Raw genomic sequence first — 19,794 nt, 5'->3', positions numbered from 1 at the left:
GCAGAGGTTGCAGTGAGCCAAGACCTAGCCATGGCACTCCAGCCTGGGCAGCAGAGCGGGACTCAGTCTCAAAAAAAAAAAGTTCGTTTCTGTCTCTGTAAGCTTGTCCCGTGTCTGGAGAACAGGGCCAGCTGCATTCATAGGAACCTCATCCCCTCAGGTACAACATACACACTCATGCACATATCTCACAGCACACAGAAATATCAACTCAACCACACACAAATACAACATGCACACAGAGCACAGAACTCGCACACCCGGTGCAGCACAAACACCACAAACACCTGGACTGTGGTGCTGGCTTCACACACAACACATCTGCTAACAGGCAAGGCAACGGTGAGGAGCACAGTGCTGTGAGGGAGCAGAGATGGAAAAAATGATGACAGGAGAATGTGAAGTTATCGCCACATCACCCACATTCCATGCACCACACTCCTCCATTTCTCTCTGCACCAGTTTCCAAAGCCAAGATGGAGAGGAGGGAAAAGGATGGACTTCACACGTTTTTTTTCCACCATCATCCACATCTCTGCTGCTGCTGTTGCTCTGCCTGATCCCCACCTTCACTTTCCTCCAGACCTAAGTCCAGAGTGGGTAGGGCTGCTGCCCAGTCCCTCCTTCCCTTGGTAGCTCTAGAGAGTCTAGGAACTGCAAGGGAGGGGAAGCCAGGATGGGAAGTGTCCAGAAAAGCCATCCATCCTGGTGAGAATGGAACCGGGCATGGAACAGAGCACTTGCCAACTTGGAGCCAGAATCTGCTTTCTAACCTGGACCCTCCTTAGACTCCCAGGATGACACAAGGCCATAAGTCCTCCTTTGTTGACCCAGATGTCTGAGGTACTTCCAGCTATTCTGGAACTCAAGGTCAGATGTCAACAAGGAGCCAGGGTCTTGGTCACCCTTCCCCATACAAAAGTTGATAAACAAAAAAGAAAGTTAATGGTTATAATAACTAAGGTTTTTGCCAGGCGCAGTGGCTCACACCTGTAATCTCAGCACTTTGGGAGGCCCAGGCAGGTGGATCACGAGGTCAGGAGTTCAAGATCAGCCTGGCCAATTTGGTGAAACCCTGTCTCTACTAAGAATACAAAAATCAGGGCCGGGTGCAGTGGCTCAAGCCTGTAATCCCAGCACTTTGGGAGGCCGAGGCGGGTGGATCACGAGGTCAAGAGATCGAGACCATCCTGGTCAACATGGTAAAACCCCGTCTCTACTAAAACTACAAAAAATTAGCTGGGCATGGTGGCACGTGCCTGTAATCCCAGCTACTCAGGAGGCTGAGGCAGGAGAATTGCCTGAATCCAGGAGGTGGAGGTTGCGGTGAGCCAAGATCGCGCCATTGCACTCCAGCCTGGGTAACAAGAGCAAAACTCCATCTCAAAAAAAAAAAAGAATACAAAAATTAACCGGGTGTGGTGGCATGTGCCTGTAATGCCAGCTACTCTGGAGGCTGAGGTAGAGAACTGCTTGAACACAGGAGGCAGAGGTTGCAGTGAGCCAAGATCGCACCATTGTACTCTAGCCTGTGTGACAGAGTGAAACTCCGTCTCAAAAAGAATAATAATAATAGGCCGGGCGCGGTGGCTCAAGCCTGTAATCCCAGCACTTTGGGAGGCCGAGGCGGGTGGATCACGAGGTCAAGAGATCGAGACCATCCTGGTCAACATGGTGAAACCCCGTCTCTACTAAAAATACAAAAAAGGAGCTGGGCATGGTGGTGCATGCCTGTAATCCCAGCTACTCAGGAGGCTGAGGCAGGAGAATTGCCTGAACCCAGGAGGCGGAGGTTGCAGTGAGCCGAGATCGTGCCATTGCACTCCAGCCTGGGTAACATGAGTGAAACTCTGTCTCAAAAAAAAAAAAAATAATAATAATAATAATAATAACAATAATAACGAAGGTTTTTGAGCTCATCTTATGTGTGTATGTTAGTACTTTATCTTATTTTATCCTTATGACCTCATGAACTCAGTATTATCAGATGAGGAAATTGAGGCCCAGAGGATAAGTGATTTGCCTGCATTCTCATAGTAAGAGTGTACAGCAAGGATTCAAACATTCAAACTCAGGTCCTTCTGAATTAGAGCCAGAGTCCCTACCCTCCCTGGGCTGTGTGGTCAACCCCCAAACAACAACAACAAAAAAATAAAATCCAAAACTCAATTACTTCTTACTTTGTTTCCTTTGGAAAAATATTTCTTTTCCTTTTTTTTTTTCTTTTGAAACAGAGTCTTTTTTTTTTTTAAGATGAGGTTTCACCATGATGGCCAGGGTGGTCTTGAACTCCTGACCTCAGGTGATCCACCCACCTTGGCCTCCCAAAGTGCTAGGATTACAGGCGTGAGCCACTGTGCCTGGCCTGAAACAGAGTCTTGCACTGTCGCCCAGGCTGTAGTGCAGTGGCACAATCGTGGCTCACTGCAATCTCTGCTTCCTGGGTTCAAGCAATTCTCCTGCCTCAGCCTTCCTAGTAGCTGGGACTACAAGCGTGTGCCACCACACCCAGCTAATTTTTTGATATTTTTAGTAGAGACAGGGTTTCACCTTGTTGGCTAGGATGGTCTCGATCTCCTGACCTTGTGATCTGCCTGCCTCAGCCTCCCAAACTGCTGAGATTACATGAGTGAGCCACTACACCTGGCCCTTTTTTTTTAGATGGAGTCTTTTTTTCTTTTTTTTTTTCTCAAACAAGGTCCATCGTACAATCCAAATTAGATGGAGTCTTGCTCTGTCACCCAGGCTGGAGTGCAGTGGCACGCTCAGCTCACTGCAACCTCCGCCTCCTGGGTTCAAGCAATTCTCCTGACTCATCCTCCCAAGTAGCTGGAATTACAGGCACACACCACCACGCCCAGCTAATTTTTGTATTTTAATGGAGATGGGGTTTCACTATGCTGGCCAGGCTGACCTCGAACTCCTGAATTCAAATGATCCATCTGCCTTGGCCTCCCAAAGTGCTAAGATAACAAGCATGAACCACCGCGCCACCCAGGCTGGAAAAGTATTTCTTTCTTTCTTTTTTTTTTTTTTTTTGTGGAGACAGGGTTTCATCAGGCTGGTCTTGAATTCCTGACCTCATGATCCATCTGCCTTGGCCTCCCAAAGTATTGGGATTACAGCGTGAGCCACCTCACCCAGCCTTTTTTTTTTTTGAGATAGGAGTCTCGCTGTGTTGCGAGGCTAGAGTGCAGTGGCGCGATCTTGGCTCACTACAACCTCCGACTCCCTGATTCAAGCTATTCTCCTGCCTCGGCCTCCTGAATAGCTGGGATTACAGGAGCCTGCCACCACGCCCAGCTAATTTTTTGCATTTTTAGTAGAGACAGCGTTTCACCATGTTGGCCAAGATGGTCTTGATCTCCTGACCTGGTTATCCACCTGCTTTGGCCTAACAAAGTGTTGGGATTACAGGCATGAGCCACCACGCATGGCCTGGAAAAGTATTTCTTAAAGGGAAGGCAAGAAAAAGGTGAAAAAAGAAAAAAGATTCCCCAGTGGTGAAAATTTGGGTATAAGCATGTGTGGGGAAAGGATCAGGGGAAAGGGCTCTCAAAGCCAGCCATCAGACCACACCCCGTGAGGGCCCGGTGCAGCCCCCAAACTGATCTTTCAGCTCCCAGCCTACCTGAACCTGCCCAGGGGCCCGGAGTGGCCAGCAAAGCATCCCCACAGCGGGGTCCAGTACCAAGATGGCCACACAGTCATGCCCATTCCATATTCCTCATCCCCAACAAAGAACTCCAGCCCCTAAACTGTTGTAACAAAGAAATTTTAATGCATAAAGGCACAGTAAGAGGCTGGAATCATTAGGCATTCTCATACACAAAGCATCCAGCAGGCTGAGCAAAAGAACAGGGGACTCTCTCTCCCTCTATTGCTGGGCACCCTGGAGAGTCCCCTGAGGAGCAGGGGGCATCCAGTCTTTGGCACAGTGCCTGGGGGCAGGAAGTGACTAGCATGGTCCCAGCTACCCCTCTGGGGATATTGCCACCAAGAGGCAGCTCTTTGGTCTGGATAAAGTCAGTGCAAATGTCCAGGGGTCAAGCTCTGGGGGAATGAAGGTGGCACAGTACCCCAGGGCTGGGCAGTCTCTGAACAGTCTCCTCAACCTCTCATGGGCAACATGTGGGCTTCTTCTTGCTGGCAGTTAGGTAGAGGTTGCTGTCATTACTGTTGATGCCTAAAGAAGGGTGGGAAATATGTGAAGCAGGATCGGAGACTCACTGTGCCCTCTGCCACCCTCAACCAGGCAGGCACTCACGGACAACATCCCCAATTCGTCGGGCCCCTGATTTCTCCAACTCAGCCAGCACATTGGCCTCAAAGGTCAGTGCTGCCACACGGAAGAAGAATTCTCGGACATTCTCACCTGATACAAGGAGCAGATAGGTTGTTCAGGGACAGTGCTGGGAATGGGGGCACAGGGCACAGCTGGAGGTGTAGCAGTGACAGGAGAGGCAGGCAGGAGTGCCACAGCAGAGGCCTGAAGCCTCCAACTCACCAGTGAGAGATGAGACTGCCCAGTACTCAGCCTTCATCTCCTGGGCCACCTTGAGGGCGTCTTTCTCCATCAGCGCATACTGAGCTGGGGTCTGAGGGAAGGTCAGAATCAGAGGGGGGCATTCCCTCACCAAGATGGGAAGTCCCCCCACTGGCACACTCACACTCAGGTCCTTCTTGGAACCTACGAGGAAGAGAAGCACACTGGAAGGGTCATTCTCCTTCAGGGCATCAGCCAGCCACTGCCTGCCATGGGTGGTGAAAGTGAGGGAGGAGTGAGCCTGCTGGGCCCGTCCCGCTGACATTCATATGTCCAATGACCCCCTCTCTGGTCCTACATGCATTCTTCTTCTTCCTGACCACCCCTCTGTTCTGAACCCTCTCTTCCAGGAGCCTCTCATTATATTGCAGGATGTTCACATACTTGGTATGTTCCAGAGATGCCACATCATTCAGGTTGAAGACAATGATGATGGCTGGAAGAGTGGCAGAAACAGCCGCAGGTTGACAGGGAAGCCACGACTGGCTCATTTCCCCAATCCTTCCAGCTCTAGATGAGAAGCCATGTACACTCTGAGACCCACCTACCTCACTTCACCCAGCCACTTACCTTGAGCTCCCCGGTAGTAGGTTGATGCAATGCATTTGAATCTCTCCTGTCCAGCGGTATCCCAACTGGGAGGAAGGAGGGGTAAAGCACAGGTGTGTGCTGGGGGGTGTGGGTGCTGGGGGAAGGGATGGCTGGAAGGGGTGTGGAAGCACTCACAGCTGCAAACTGAAGGGGACGCCCAGCACCTCAAATCGTTCCATCTCAAAGTCCACTCCGATGGTGGCCTTATAATTCTTATCAAAGGTGTCTTTGCAGAACCTGAGAGGTTACCAGATGCTCCAATCTGGAGTCAGCCCACCTGGCTAGGCTTGGCCCCACCCTGCCCAATTCCGCTCCAGCACCCCCTTACCTATTAATGAGGCAAGTCTTCCCCACCGACAGGTCCCCCACCACAATGACCTTGGAGATCTTAAATCTGCTGGACACAAGAGTGGGCAAGGGGAGTGGGCAAGAGCTCTTTCACCCTAGGGAGTTCCAATGCTCCTGACTAGGTCCACGAAGGTAGCTGCACCTACGCTGAGGGACTTATAGACACCAGGCGTCCCAGGCAGCTGCCTGGACATTTGTGCTGGGGAGGAGGAGTGTTTTATGCTCCAGCATCAGAGAGACATGAATTTGAATCCCAGCTCTCACACTTATTAGGTGTGTGACTTTGGACACGTTATTTAGCCTCCCTAAGCCTCAGTTTCAACACTTAAGTGAAATTAGTATATATTTTATTGGGTAGTTGTGAAGGTTAAAATGAGATAAATGTCCTATATTCTAAGACACCCTCTCCCACCATTTTAACATCTCTGAAATCAGAATATATCTTAAGTGATGGTCTTTTCCATTCAATAAAGATAATGATAGTACCCAACACTGCCTGGGACACAGCAAATGCTCATTTAATAGTGGCAACTGTTATCAGTATTACCTTTAAAACCCACAATAAGACTCATCCCTATAAGCACAGCAAGACCCCTGCCCTAGAGCTCCATGGATGCTACGTGGGGATCTGAGCAGGTGACCGCCTTCCCATCTCAAGACACCTTAGTCTCTACTCAGGAATCCAGCTGCCACCCTCTACCCCACCCCATCTCAAAAAACTCACAACCTTGTTGGAAAGAGAGGAGAGAGCACGGCGGCTTAAAGAGAGGAAATAACCATACAGCTGGTAGGGGCTGAAATGAAGCCCCAAGAGGGAGGTTGTTTACCCTTGCTATGGCTAGTTTCCTGGGACCTCCTCTCTTTGTTATGGGTGTCCCTAACTCACCCCACGGTGCCTGTCCGGTGCTCCTGGCAGGCGCAGGTGACGCGGGGGTGGAAGTCTTTGTGCACGTGCAAAGCGGCCTCCTTCCTCAGGCACTTAGTGGGAGGGATGATAGAGAATGGAGCTTCCGGCTCCTGGCCCTTGTCCCGCAGCCAAGCAGCCCGGGTAGGGGTGGAGTGCAGGGACCACCCAGAAGCAGCAGGCCTAGCTGGGTGGCAGGGCTGGGCCCAGTCCTCTAACTCGTCAGGTGCCGCCTCCTGCTCCCCGCCCACACCCTGGGCTGTAGACAGAAGCCTGACGTGGCTCTGGCGCCTACCTGGGGCAGCTCCGCCAGGACGCGGTCCCTCCGCACTGGAGCCAGAATGTTCATCCTGCCTGCGGCCTTGCGGGGCGCCTTGAGAGGGAGCCGAGGCCGGATCCACGCCAGCGACCCGAGCGCGTGGAGACCCGACGATCACCCGCGGCCGGGGTGTTCCGACTATAACTCGGGGCCACGGACACCCTACGGGAGCCCGCGGTCTCGGAGACGCTACGACCACCGCGGGCCACGGAGATGAAACAATCAACCGGGGCCGGGGCGAACCCACAATCACTCGGGCCCTGGGCGTCCCGAAGATGACTCTGGGGCGAGGAGACTCCTCAGCCGCCAATTGGGGGCGGGGAGTCCCGTCTGGTGGGGGCCGGGCCCGCGCAGACCCTACGATTACGCGGGGCCGGACAGTGCCTACAATAACCCGGGGCCGCGGAGACCCGACGTCATCTCGGGGCTGAGGCGGCCCTACCATAACAGAACGGCCCGGGGGCGCAGAGCTGCCCCGCCACACGGGGTCAGTGTGCGCAGGGGCGGCGCTGCCAAGGCCTGCAGGCCGCTGGAGGAGGGGGCGAGGGGACCAGTCCGGCTGCAGGGCTTCGCGTCCCACTCCGCTCGGGCTGCGCGAACGCGGTAACACGATCCCCGGAAATTCCTGGAGAAGGGCCGCCCCCTGCCCCTCTCCTGGCCGCTGCAGGCCTCACAGCCCGCCCTCGCCTCCCTCTCCTCTCCTCCCCTCTGCGCTGCCCAGCTCAGGCTCCCTCGCCTGACGCCTCACCGGGCACCGGGACCGCCCCCAGCCAGGCTGGAGCCTATCCAGATAGGAACTCCCCAGCCTCCTCTCCCCTGCACCTCTAAGGCGGGCTGCGCCTTCATGGGGACCCTTACCCAGCTGAATTAGTGATGGGGAATCGGAGACTGCTGCGCAGCATCTGGCGATGCCAGGAACCCGAGGGGAGGGGAAAGGGGGAGAGAAGGGGCCCAAGGAGAGGCGGCGCTTCCCTCCTCAACTCCAGGCCCAGGAGGTGACTCATAGAGTCTGCCCCGCTCGCCCTTCTGCCCTGGGATGTGGGAGGGGGGAAGCGTTTGAAGGGGGTGCCAGGGTTAGAATGAGGTGCCCACCGAGGAGACAGACGTCTGAAGTCTGGCATCTTTTCCTTCAAGGCTGCTGTGGAGATTGGGAGATGGAAGGGCTGAAGATCAAGTTGCTTCCCTCCACAGAGGATAAAGAAGGGCTAAGTGGATCTTTGGGGTGCTCTCCGCTCTGGGAGGTGGGGACTCCCCTCCGGTGTGGGTGTTCATTGTTCTGACCCCATTGGAATCTTTAACCCCTAAGGACAACTCCTATTTGCAAAGTCCTGCCGGATAGGAGAGCGGGTAGTGCACAATCAATTTCACCGTCAAAGGGGATGTCTCTGGATTTATGAGGGGAGAGGGAAGACAGAAAGGATCAAGGGGGATGGGTTAGGCACACACCTCAGGAGAAGCAAACATGAGTGTTATGAAACCTTGTTCTGTGTCTGGAGCTGAATTTGAGGATGTAAAGATGACCCGGACATGGAAGGGAAGACTAGTTTAGGGTAAGGGACTGTGAGTGAAGTTACTCACAGGAAGAACTAGCGAATCTTGGAGAAATGCATGGAATTTTCATAGAACTTCAAGAGCATTATCAGAAATGCAGGAAAACTGAGTGCCAGTGCCGCAGGTGAAGAGGGGCAGGTGTGGCCTCCTTGTACTTCTTCTGACACTCGTCCCCCTCGTGACTCGATTTTTTTTTTTTTTTTTTTTTTTTTGAGACAGGGTCTCATTCTGCCAGCCAGGCTGGAATGGCTCACTGCAGCCTCGACCTTCTGGGCTCAAGAGATCCTTCCACCTCAACCTCTCAAGGAACTGGGACTACAGGCACGCACCACCATGCCCGGGTAATTTTGTATTCTTTTGTAGAGATGAGATTTCGCCATGTTGCCTAGGCTGGTCTTGAACTCCTGGGCTCGAAGCAATTCGCCCACCTCGGCCTTCCAAAGTGCCAGGATTACAGGCGTGAGCCACTGCGCCCGGCCCTGACTTGATTTTTTTTCTGCCACCAAGTCACTGTGTTATCGATTAATCACATTCCTCTCTGGACCTCAAGTTTCCACAGATGCTGGTTGAGCGAGTTCGACCGAGCAAATCCTGCTCCAGCACTCTAGAACTTAGCTGTATCTAACTCCCGAGTCAATCTAAATGTGTTCTTTCTGCTTGGCAGCGTTCCTGTCTCTTGGCGTGGCAATCCTCTTCCCTGAGACTGGCAGTTGATCAAGATGGGAAGCTCCTGGAACCAGACCCGAGCGACACCCGCTACGCGGGCCACTGCCCTGAGCAAATAAACGCGTGTCTTCCAAAAACTACAACCCCCATGAAGCTTTAGTGCCTTTGAGGGGAGGAGTGGTACATGCTAGGTCACGCTCGAAAAAGAAATTACACCTAACTACCGTTCCCAGAAGGCGCCACTCTGCAAATTACCCAGTCAGCTCTAAGTACAAAGCATCGCGAGTCTTTGGTGCGATTTGGCGCTATAAGCCCGTGAGAACGCGCACCGGAGACCCTTTTCACAAGATGGCGCCGAAAGCGAAGAAGGAAGGTGTGTGTTGGGGATGGGGGCCACTGTTGGTTTACCGGGGATCGTCGCGCCGCAGAGCGAACGAATTGGGAATATGGCAGCTGGACTAGGCCCTGACGGTTGTGCTCCGAAGCTGCTCCCCGCGTTTCGGACACGCAGTATACGTGGGCCGCGTGGGCCCAGCCTCATGGGCTGAGTTCCTGTGGAGGGAGTTGGGGAGGTCACCCCACCGGCATTATCACCCGCCAGGGAGAGCCAGACAGTCGGCTCTGGGAAGCTGTACGCATCCACAAGTTGGCGCTCCATGTACCCGGGTCTGTAAGGAGTTAGTGCCCTCAGCTTTACTCATTTTCCTTCTGGTTCACCTTTGATCGGGCTACATTACCCGCCCCCTCCGCGTGGTTTTGCGATGGGGTATGTGTAAAATTCGTAGGACATGTTCTGGAAAGTTATCAAGCTTTCCTTCAGTGCTACTTTGTTTCTTAGTCGTATTCCTGGAGCTGCGAGTTGGTCACTTTCGCCTCTGGTATCGTGCATATGATGGAAAAATTTTAATCTCCTGACACTTGTGATGTCTGCAAAGGAACCACTGATGCACGTGTGGCCAGGGTCGCCCACTGTAGTTCTTGAGGCCGGAAGTGGCCTATTTTTAAATTCCTCACCCTCATTTTCTTCTCTCCCAGCTCCTGCCCCTCCTAAAGCCGAAGCCAAAGCGAAGGCTTTAAAGGCCAAGAAGGCAGTGTTGAAAGGTGTCCACAGCCACAAAAAGAAGAAGATCCGCACGTCACCCACCTTCCGGCGGCCCAAGACACTGCGACTCCGGAGGCAGCCCAAATATCCTCGGAAGAGCGCCCCCAGGAGAAACAAGTCAGTACTGCCCCACTACCCATGAAAAGATTTGGGTATCCTCCATTGGTAATTGGGAAATTTCACTCACTCTGTGTGATGGCTTCTCAGACACAAGTTGTGTTCAGTGTGCTTCTCTTTTTTAATTTTAAATAGAGATGGGTTTCACCATGTTAGCCAGGATGGTCTCATGATCCGCCCGCCTCGGCCTCCCAAAGTGCTGGGATTACAGACGTGAGCCGTTCCCGGCCCAGTGTGCTTCTCTAATTGGAAGAGTGAGGATATTGTTTCTGCCCCATTTACAATGCTGGCAAGAATTCTTTTTAAATCATCCCAGTGGCTCAGCGTGGTAGCTCACGTCTGAAATCCCAGCACTTTGGGAGGCCGAGGCGGGTGGATCACCTGAGGTCAGGAGTTTGAGACCAGCCTGACCAACATGGAGAAACCTCGTTTCTATTAAAAATACAAAATTAACTGGGTGGGGTGGCTCCTGCCACCTTGAACTGGGGAGGCGGAGGTTGTGGTGAGCGGAGATTGTGCCATTGTACTCCAGACTGGGCAACAAGAGTGAAGCTCTGGGCTGGGCGCGGTGGCTCAAGCCTGTAATCTCAGCACTTTGGGAGGCCGAGGCGGGTGGATCACGAGGTCAAGAGATCGAGACCATCCTGGTCAACATGGTGAAACCCCGTCTCTACTAAAACTACAAAAAATTAGCTGGGCATGGTGGTGCGTGCCTGTAATCCCAGCTACCCAGGAGGCTGAGGCAGGAGAATTGCCTGAACCCAGGAGGCGGAGGTTGCGGTGAGCCGAGATCGCGCCATTGCACTCCAGCCTGGGTAACATGAGTGAAAATCCGTCTCAAAAAAAAAAAAAACCAGTCTCAAAAATTTCTGGTAGGTTAATTATTGCTTCACATCTGGTCACGGTTTGAAAACTTTTTTGGGGAGAGTATAAAATAGAATTGCAGAGATTCCTTCCTCATAGCTCCAACTGCTGTAGGGAACAATTCTTGAGGGTAAGAATGTGGGTTGATTCTTTATTGATAATGGGGATTCCATTATTTATATTTTGCAGTTAGGGCCTGCAGTGGTGTATAGAAGCTTTGTTCCATTCATTTTCCGAAATTTTCATACTGCTGAAGGAATGGTTGGGGGAAATGAGCAAAAGCTTGGGCACTTGAGTGTATTTGAGCTACCAGTAATAACTGGCTTTTTAGCGACCACAGATTTGAGTAGAGCATTGGTAATAGTTACTACCAATGGGTTTTTGCTGCTTCTGCTCTTTCCTAAGAGAAAGAATGAGAAAAGAAAAAGCCGGGCACGGTGGCTCATGCCTGTAATCCCAGAACTTTGGGAGGCTGAGGCAGGCAGATGACCTGAGGTCGGGAGTTCCAGACCAGCCTAACCAACATGGTGAAACCCCATCTCTACTAAAACTACAAAATTAGCTGGGCATGGTGGTGCATTCCTGTAATCCCAGCTGGTCAGAAGGCTGAGGAAGGAGAATTGCTTAAACCTGGGAGGCAGAGGTTGCAGTGAGCCGAGATCATGCCATTGGACTCCAGCCTGGGCAACAAGAGTGAAACTCTGTCTCAAAAAAAAAAAAAAAAAAAAAAAGTGGACTGTGTTCATATGGGAAAGCAGTTCACAGACTGTCTTCCTGCCCCTCCCCCACCAAGTTGGACCTAGAATTTAGTGTGAAGTTTAGACCTGACCTGGTTTCAGACCAGGAAAGTAGTGTCTGAGTAAACAGCCTGCCGCTGACTTTTAGTGGGGAAGGCTGTATTATAGCTGCGCTCAGCTGTACGTAAGAATTTGCTCTTGAGGGATGGAGGTGGTGGCTCACACCTATAATCCCAGCACTTTGGGCTTTGGGCGGCCAAGGCAGGTAGATCATGAGGACAGGAGTTGTTCGAGACTAGCTTGGCCAATGTGGTGAAACCCTGTCTGTATTAAATATAAAGGTAGCTGGGTGTGGTGGCGCTCACCCAGAGGTTGCACTAAGCCAAGATTGTGTCACTGCACTCCAGCCTGGGCGACAAATCCATCTCAAAAAAAATTTTTGATTTCAAGAATTGGTGGTCCTCAATCATAAAGCCAGTTTTCAGCAACCAAAAGGGGCAGAAATGCATGAGTCAGCCTCAAGAACTCTACCAAATAGGTGATTTACTTACTGGAGACTCACTATCTCACTAAGCTGGAGTGCACTGGCACTCACTGCAGCCTCTGCCTCCCAGGTTCCAGCGATTCTCCTGCCTCAGAGCCTCCCAAATAGCTGGGACTACAGGCGCACTCGACCACACCCAGCTAATGTTTGTATTTTAAGAGACAGGGTTTCACCATGTTGACCAGGATGGTCTTGATCTCTTGACCTTGTGATTTGCTCACCTCGGCTTCCCAAAATGCTGGGATTACAGGCGTGAGCCATTGTGCCTGGTCAGATGATTCTTAAATCACTTGAGAAGTAAGAGCCCTTCAAGAGAAAGAAAATGCAGCATGTTCTGCCCCTGGGGTTGGGGCTTCGGGCCCTTAGATTTCAGGGTGCAGATGATGACACTGTAAAGCGACCAAAGTCTGAACAAAATGATTGGTACTTCGTTGTCTGATGCACCTAGGCTTTCCTCTCTCTGGACTACAAAAGAGAGCCCATCTTTCTATTGGTTCCGGGCCAGGTGACCCCATTTTGCCTCTCTCCCAGACTGGACCACTATGCTATCATCAAGTTTCCGCTGACCACTGAGTCTGCCATGAAGAAGATAGAAGACAATAACACACTTGTGTTCATTGTGGATGTTAAAGCCAACAAGCACCAGATCAAACAGGCTGTGAAGAAGCTCTATGACATTGATGTGGCCAAGGTCAACACCCTGATTCGGTGAGTTGGGCCTCAAGGGATATGGAGTGCACTGGACCAGCAGGCTGCAGCCAGAAATCCTGTGGTTCATAAGCTCTCCTTGATGTTTATAGTCCCAGCTACGTAGGAGGATCGCCTGAGCCCAGGAGTTTGAGACTGCAGTGACCTATGATTGTCCCATTGTACTCTAGCCTAAGCAATCAAGCAAGACCCTTCCAAAAAAAAAATTCCCCTGGACCTTTTAGCAGGGGGAAAAGTTTCCTTGATTTACACTTGGGGTTAGAAGTAGGTTTCCCAGTGTATGAGCCTTGAGGCAGGAATTACAGACTGCTGTAATTACAGACCTTTGTAAGGACCTCAGGCAGCACTTTCTAGGACTTGATTGTGGGGTTCATTGGTGCTCATTTTCTGGGGCCTCTGGAATGAGACAGTTCCTTGCAAATTACCTTGGTTTAAGTCTCAACTTGGCCTATGATGTTTCCCTTAAGAGAATTGGCTTTGTAGCTTCATAATGTCCTCTGGGTTAATGATAGAAAAATCATTATTGGAAAGGAATGACATAAACAAAGGAACCACTGAAGTGCCAGAGGACTGGGGGAGGAAGTGGGGGAGGGTGTGTGGGCAGTGAAGGCGGCAGGGATTAAGGCTTCCTTCTCTACCCCAGGCCTGATGGAGAGAAGAAGGCATATGTTCGACTGGCTCCTGATTACGATGCTTTGGATGTTGCCAACAAAGTAAGTTTCCTTCCTACAAACTCCTTAATGCTCATCCCTGGGTGCAAATGATGCATATGCTAGTGACCAAAGCCTGGCTTTTGCTGATTAGTCATAATTAACTGACTCCACTTGTATCCTTAAGCCTTACCCTCATGTTCCTCATTTTGCTTTCTAAAAATTCCAGTTTAATCTTCATGTTTCAACGCCAGTAACAAAGCTGCTTTTTGTTTTTCAGATTGGGATCATCTAAACTGAGTCCAGCTGGCTAATTCTAAATATATGTATATCTTTTCACCATACACATGCCTCTCTGTCAATTTCTGGTTGGGTGGGAGGCCATACACAGGAACTGTTGTTGTAACTTGCCCACTGCTTGGGCAAGACTCCTGTTCTGCTTATCCTTTTGAAACTCACCCTGCCACTCACTCCTCCATCCTTGATCATTCCACAGATCTTTGTGACTAGCGTTAGTGTCCTAGGAAAACCAGAACTCAGAGCTTGCCTCCATGGTTGAGCGTAACAAAAAGCTTTACAAGAACCCCTTTCATCCCTCGAAGAGGCTGTGTGTGAAACCAGTGCCCAGAGTTTGAAGCACGTTAGCATCCATTTCAGAGGAGTGTGGGTTGGCTGGCTTTCCAGTAGCATTTTGTCCTCACACACCCATTCGCTATGTCCAACCGGTCTGTCTGCTTCCCTCACCCCTTGCCCAATAAAGGACAAGGACTTCAGAGAAGTGCTTTCATTAGTGTTTTCAATAGTGTGGGCGCAGGCTCCGAAGGTAGAGAGGCTTGCCCCAGAGGACGCCGGGGCTTGGGGCTAAGTCCCAGTTTCCATGTGAGGCTGTTTCTGTTCTTGTCCCGTGTTTGCTGTCCCAGGCTCTGTGCCTCTCACTCAGTCAAAAACTTGTCTTTGTGTTGCTGCCTGGGGACACGCTCAGGGCAGAAGTCGGAGCGGAGGAGGCGGGAAAAGTAGATTAGGATCATCACGTCCAACATGAGCAGGACAGCCAACAGGAAGGTGCCCAGGGTCCTCTGGCCCACATAACGCAAGAAGAAATGGGTGAGGTAGGCCTGAGGGGCCAGGCGGAAGAGAAAGTACATGACCAGGTTCACATACTTGTTAACCCGGTAGAGGAAATGATCCTGGGCATTACTAATTTTCATCATCATGCGGATGGTGAGGAAGATGTTGCTGACTTCCACCAGCAGCGTTAAGACACCCCCACCGACAAAACTGCTCCAAAAGATCCCAGAGAAGAAGGCACCCATGGCCTAGAGGAAAAAGGAGAATAAGTTAGGGAACCCAGATGCAAATGCTTTCCTGTAAGTTGATGGAGGACATCAGGTGGAGGACTGGAAAATCCCGAATTTCTTCCTTCTGGAATAAGTTTGTAGAGAATAAGATGCTTGGTTCTGTTCATTCAACATTGTTTAATTTTGATCCCTGCTCACAGCTTCCGGTTGTGGATGGTGTCTCCAGTCTACGGAGCCAGTGAGGCCATGGGTTGCTGGCCTCAGTGAATAAGCACACAGACTGCCAACCTCCAACATCCTAGCATAAGAAGTAGCACACAGGTTGGTGGGGGTGGGGTGTTGAGAAAATAGGCCGCCTCCCAGGTTCAGGAACGCGGTTACTGGCACGAGGCCTATTCCACATAGACTGTTTCTCTTACCATGATGTGATGGACAAGGTATTCCCAAGAGGCTCGCGCCTGACCGCTAGCCACGATGTCCACCGTGTCATGGATGAAATACCCTAATGGAGGGATGAGACAATAGGTCACGAACGACTGAACAGGCTGCTTCCTGTCCCCAACTAGCCTTCTGCTTCCTGGGCAAGACCTACCTGCAGAGAAGCAAACGAGCAAATAGCCAGAAAGTGACCATGCTGTCTCAATCTCCACCAACATGTCGGGGGTCTGCCATACACTGAGGGAGGGAAGAAAGGAGGCTCACCTTTCCGGTTACCCTTGCCAGCTCCTGGGGGAGTCTCGGCTCGCGCTAGTGGCTGACTGAGAAGCTAGGAGCGGCTGGGCAAAACCCAAGTGCCTCGAGTTTCCCAGGTGCAATCCCCCTCCCCTGAGGTCACAGCAGCTCCTGGTTGGATAGGATACCAATGGGATCAGATGAGAATGCGTGGCCTCAGCCCGCCAGTGAGCGATGGGGGTAGTAACAGAAGAGCCGGCCCCAGCTCCCCGCTCAGGATTCCCCGGCCACCTCATTCCCACAGTCGCTCACTCACCACAGCAGCGCCCAGATCCCCGATACAATGGAGTGAGCGAAGGAGACGAGAAGGTTGTGCCAGCGCCAGGTGCGCAGGGGGTCGGCGTGCACGTGCAAGGGTAGGGGCAGGCGACAGAGCGCGCGCCGGAGCGCCCGGAAGGTCAGCGTGGCGCCCAGGAGCAGCGGCAGGGCGGGGTGCAGCAGTGGGGGCATGCTGTCCGCCCGTCCGCCTCCTAGGGCTGTTCTGGGACCGGGATCCCACTCGAGCCGGTCCACCACAGCCGTCTCTACCGCCAGCCGCCAGCCCCACACAGTTTCGACGGAGCCCTCTAGGCCCCTTGGCTCCTCCCCGCCCTCCCCGCGAGGCCTCTGCCCCCGCCCCCAGCTGCCCTCGCCCCCGCCCCGCCCGCCTGCCCCCGCCCCTTAGGCGCCGCGGCCGCGCGAGCGGGTTGTACACCTGGCCGCCCGGCCCACGCTGGGCTCCCGCGGACTTCGGGCGACTGGGACCTGTGCTGGGGGAGCGCGCTGAGGCACCCCTTGCTGTCGCCTCCCGACTGCCGACGGAGTCCCCGCTGCCCTCGCTCGCTTGGCCTCATTAACCCGCGTCCCCACTTTCCCCGGGGCCACCGGCTCCCCAGCCCTGGGCGGTTACCGCGAGAGCTCTCTCCACTTTCTGGGCAGAGCTGGACGGGACCCGGCACGCCCACGCCCCCTAAGTCCCGGTCCTGGGGTGGGCTCGGGAGCCCAGCTTTCGACAGGGTTCTCCTCGCAGACCCAGTTCCCCGCACCGCACCACTCGCAGTCGTCTGGCCGGAAACCCGTTTTTACCCGTGCCTCCCGCGCCCGCAAGGGTGGGCACTTGGGAACTGCTGAGTAACCCATCGCCACCTCTCCCCGCCCGCTCTTAAGCTCCTAGGGCCGGGCGGCTGTCACAGTCCTCCCTCAGACAGTCCCGGCCCTCGGCCTGGCTCCCCAGAGTCTGGGCAGGCAAGATCGCCGATTTGCTGGGACTGCTGGGGTGACCCTCGCTCTCCAGGCCGGTGGCCCTGCGGCAGTTCCAGCTCCTGGCCACTAGGTGTCAGCCTGCCCTCACTGTGGTGCGGGCTCCCCCTCTCGCCTCCGAGCGAGGCAGCTGCTTTGGGGGAAAAGTAGGTAAAGTCTCGGCGAAAGGAGCAGCAGGTAAAAGCCAGCAAGGGAAGTGAAGCGGGGGTCGGGGCACGGAGAGATAAGAGGGTGGTAATACAGGAGGGAAGGGGAAAAGCGGGGGTGCTGCGGGAGGGAGGAAGAAGCTAAAAACCTGAGGCGCAAGGACCCAGGGACCAAGCCTTTTGAGTGTTTGCCTCCCCTTATGGCTCCAAGGTTACACATTAACCCCTGTGGGACTCCTAGGTCAACCAAGGCCCAGTCGGTTTCTAGGTGAGAGCACGGGCGTCCCGGGTGAGCGGCTTTTCCGCCCCGCCTCTTGGCTCACAGGCTGCTCTGTCCGCCGGCCGACACCGGCCTGAGCCAGCACCCTTCCAGCGGTCATTCCACGTGTCCGGGTTTGGGTACCCTTGCGAGGGCCAGGGCTGGAGCAGAAGCTAAAACGTCCCTTTCCTCACAATGCTCTAACATAGGATTAGAGCCCACTCTAACATAGGGACTCTAACCCTCAGCTAATGACCATCCTCCTCCTGAATACTGAGGGTTTTGTTTTTGTTTTTGTTTTTGAGATGGAGTCTCGGCCAGGCAAGGTGGCTCACGCTTGTAATCCCAACACTTTGGGAGGCCGAGGTGGGCAGATCACGAGGTCAAGAGATCGAGATCATCCTGGCCAACATGGTGAAACCCCGTCTCTACTAAAAACACAAAAATTAGTTGGGTATGCTGACGTGCACCTATAGTCCCAGCCGTTATTCGAGAGGCTGAGGCAGGAGAATGGCTTGAACCCGGGAGACGGAGGTTGCAGATAGCGTCATTGCACTCCAGCCTGGCGACAGAGGGAGACTCCGTCTCAAAAAAAAAAAAAAAAAAAAAAAAAAAAAAAAAAAAGAGAGAGCGAGAGGAGATAGAGTTTCCTTCTGTCGCCCAGGCTGGAGTGTGCAACGGCGCGATCTCGGCTCACTGCAATATCCGCCTCCCGGGTTCAAGCGATTTTTCTGCTTCAGCCTCCCGAGTAGCTGGAATTACAGGCACGCGCCACCAGGCCCAACTAATTTTTGTATTTTTAGTAGAGATGAGGTTTCACCATGTTGGCCAGGAACACCATGTTGGTCTTAAACTCCCGACCTTAGGTGATCCGCCCGCTTAGGCCTCCCATAGTGTTGGGATTACAGGCGTGAGCCACCGCGCCCAGTCGAATACTATTTTTTTTTTTTTTTAATAGAGATGGGGGTTTCTCCATGTTGGCCAGGCTGGTTTCGAACTCCTGACCTCAGGTGATCCGCCCACCTCGGCCTCCCAAAGTGCTGGGATTACAGGCATGAGCCACCGCACCCCGCCGAATACTAAATTTTTAAAGAGCTCCCGCAGAGCAGGAGCCAGGGAGAACCTGGAATTAACCTCACTTCCGGTCAAGAGCCTCGCTGGGCACGCTAACCAGCCCCCTGCCTCTGGGCTTCTGCCTTGAACTCATCCCGGAGAAACCGCGGTCTTTCCTTCTCCCCCAATGCTTTCAGGTTGTAATCCACCTCCGCCCCCGTCTTGCCCCGTAGGGTTCACGCTAGATGAGCACTGAAGGCAAAGTTCCCTCCTGCAGCGCGCGTGTGTGAAGGAGGAGGTGAGTGCTGACGAACGCGGTGCTCACTAGTCGGGATGGCCTGAGACTGTGTCACGTCCTCCCCAGGTGAATCAATTTACACAGCTCGGGATTTCCCCCGTCCCTCCCTAGGCAAACACGAAACTAGCTCTGCTGCCTTCTGCCGGGAGCACTGGTCTCGGTCGTTTTGGTAGTGTTTATCGTTTGCGTGCCAAGGAGAATCCGCTTTCTCCTGAAACAGCGTCACTCGTGGGCAAAGTGGGGGTCAATCCTCGCTTCCCACCCCCGCCCGGCCTGTGGGGTGCAACTCTCGGGAGCGCGACTTCCTTTCAATCTAACAAGCTTTACAAAGGCTGGGTATGTGCGTGGGAGGGGCAGATACCGTGCGGGGCGCGACCTATTTTCTTGCCCTATTCCTTGGCCCCTGCGTGGGGCAGGGTCGTGAGGGGAAAAGTGACGGCGTGTCGCAGCTGCAGGTGCGGTGCACTGCCACGAACACCGACGCGGTGCTGAACTCACGCCTAGCGCGCTGGCTCCGCCCCGCAAGCAGCTCGCCGCGAAGGGGCGGGGCCCAGAGTGGGCAGGTCCGCGCACGCGCCGCGTGGGGGACGGAAGTGAAACGCTTAAGAAATGAGATGGAGAAGTACGAGCGGATCCGAGTGGTGGGGAGAGGTGCCTTTGGGTGAGCCAGGGTCCTGGGGGAGGAACTGCTAGGGGAGAGGGAAAATGAGCTGCAATTCTGCCCGCGAAGTCGCCGCCCGCCGAGCCCCGCCCCAAGGCATGAGCGCCACTCTGGGCAGCCCCGCCCAAGCTTCCGGTCCCAGTCTCGCGGGGAGACTCCGCCTCTACGGAGGTCCCTCCCCTGACAAGCCCATTGCCCCGCCCACTGATTCTTTATTCGTTTGTTCAACAAATATTGAGTGCCACCTATGCATATCAGGCTTTGGGCGCTGGGTGTACAGTTAGAACCGGAACAGGCGTAGTCTTTTCCCTCTTGGAGCTTACTGACTATAGGAAATTTATACAATAGCCGGGCGGGGTGGCTCACGCCTTTAATCACAGCACTTTGGGAGGCTGAGGTGGGTGGATCACCTGCGGTACGGAGTTCGAGACCAGTCTGACCAATGTGGTGAAACCCCGTCT

The 19,794-nt window shown here is 53.4% G+C and overlaps 3 protein-coding genes and 4 non-coding genes across 17 annotated transcripts; 5 read left to right on the top strand and 2 right to left on the bottom strand.

Annotated features, from left to right (window-relative positions):
• Positions 1 to 3,759: 3,759 nt before the first annotated feature.
• RAB34 (RAB34, member RAS oncogene family) lies at positions 3,760 to 7,841 on the bottom strand. Of its 8 annotated transcripts, XM_032281034.1 has the most exons (12): positions 7,567 to 7,727; position 7,065; positions 6,685 to 6,762; positions 6,372 to 6,463; positions 5,466 to 5,531; positions 5,273 to 5,374; positions 5,117 to 5,181; positions 4,931 to 4,982; positions 4,671 to 4,752; positions 4,508 to 4,598; positions 4,268 to 4,375; positions 3,760 to 4,186 (listed from the first exon to the last, which is right to left on the bottom strand). In XM_032281034.1, the coding sequence occupies exons 1-12, from the start codon at positions 7,710 to 7,712 to the stop codon at positions 4,119 to 4,121; spliced, it is 951 nt and encodes a 316-aa protein (XP_032136925.1). In that variant the 5' UTR covers positions 7,713 to 7,727; the 3' UTR covers positions 3,760 to 4,118. The 8 variants fall into 8 exon arrangements, with proteins under 8 accessions (XP_032136925.1, XP_032136922.1, XP_032136926.1 ...); XM_032281031.1 differs by lacking the exon at position 7,065 and having other exon boundaries at positions 6,685 to 6,897; positions 7,567 to 7,841; XM_032281035.1 differs by lacking the exon at positions 4,268 to 4,375 and having other exon boundaries at positions 3,760 to 4,106; positions 4,539 to 4,598; positions 5,466 to 5,534.
• A 31-nt stretch (positions 7,842 to 7,872) lies between these two features.
• RPL23A (ribosomal protein L23a) lies at positions 7,873 to 14,420 on the top strand. 3 transcript variants are annotated; one of them, XM_032281037.1, is made up of 4 exons: positions 7,873 to 7,949; positions 8,924 to 9,298; positions 9,961 to 10,144; positions 12,821 to 14,420. In XM_032281037.1, the coding sequence occupies exons 2-4, from the start codon at positions 9,274 to 9,276 to the stop codon at positions 12,999 to 13,001; spliced, it is 390 nt and encodes a 129-aa protein (XP_032136928.1). In that variant the 5' UTR covers positions 7,873 to 7,949; positions 8,924 to 9,273; the 3' UTR covers positions 13,002 to 14,420. The 3 variants fall into 3 exon arrangements, 2 of the variants coding, with proteins under 2 accessions (XP_032136928.1, XP_032136927.1); XR_004269767.1 differs by lacking the exon at positions 7,873 to 7,949 and having other exon boundaries at positions 8,924 to 10,144; positions 12,821 to 13,710; positions 13,928 to 14,420; XM_032281036.1 differs by lacking the exon at positions 7,873 to 7,949 and having other exon boundaries at positions 8,924 to 10,144.
• Positions 9,809 to 9,875, top strand: LOC116553556. Its single transcript, XR_004269799.1, has one exon. It is a non-coding gene; the product is annotated as a small nucleolar RNA SNORD42 (small nucleolar RNA).
• On the top strand, positions 12,663 to 12,734 carry LOC116553559. The gene has a single exon (XR_004269801.1). It is a non-coding gene; the product is annotated as a small nucleolar RNA Z17 (small nucleolar RNA).
• LOC116553557 lies at positions 13,497 to 13,560 on the top strand. Its single transcript, XR_004269800.1, has one exon. It is a non-coding gene; the product is annotated as a small nucleolar RNA SNORD42 (small nucleolar RNA).
• Positions 13,751 to 13,822, top strand: LOC116553560. The gene has a single exon (XR_004269802.1). It is a non-coding gene; the product is annotated as a small nucleolar RNA Z17 (small nucleolar RNA).
• On the bottom strand, positions 14,417 to 16,279 carry TLCD1 (TLC domain containing 1). 2 transcript variants are annotated; one of them, XM_032281025.1, is made up of 5 exons: positions 15,934 to 16,270; positions 15,741 to 15,788; positions 15,538 to 15,620; positions 15,365 to 15,447; positions 14,417 to 14,963 (listed from the first exon to the last, which is right to left on the bottom strand). In XM_032281025.1, exons 1-5 carry the CDS (start codon positions 16,125 to 16,127, stop codon positions 14,580 to 14,582), a joined length of 792 nt encoding a protein of 263 aa, XP_032136916.1. In that variant the 5' UTR covers positions 16,128 to 16,270; the 3' UTR covers positions 14,417 to 14,579. The 2 variants fall into 2 exon arrangements, with proteins under 2 accessions (XP_032136916.1, XP_032136917.1); XM_032281026.1 differs by lacking the exon at positions 15,741 to 15,788 and having other exon boundaries at positions 15,934 to 16,279.
• Between the last annotated feature and the right edge of the window lie 3,515 nt (positions 16,280 to 19,794).

This window comes from Sapajus apella, unplaced genomic scaffold (genome assembly GCF_009761245.1).
Source record: "Sapajus apella isolate SASKATOON/1434 unplaced genomic scaffold, GSC_monkey_1.0 scaffold12, whole genome shotgun sequence".
Taxonomy (NCBI): Eukaryota; Metazoa; Chordata; class Mammalia; order Primates; family Cebidae; genus Sapajus; species Sapajus apella.
The sequence above is the reverse complement of the archived record's forward strand: the minus strand, read 5'-3'. Positions and strand labels throughout refer to the sequence as shown.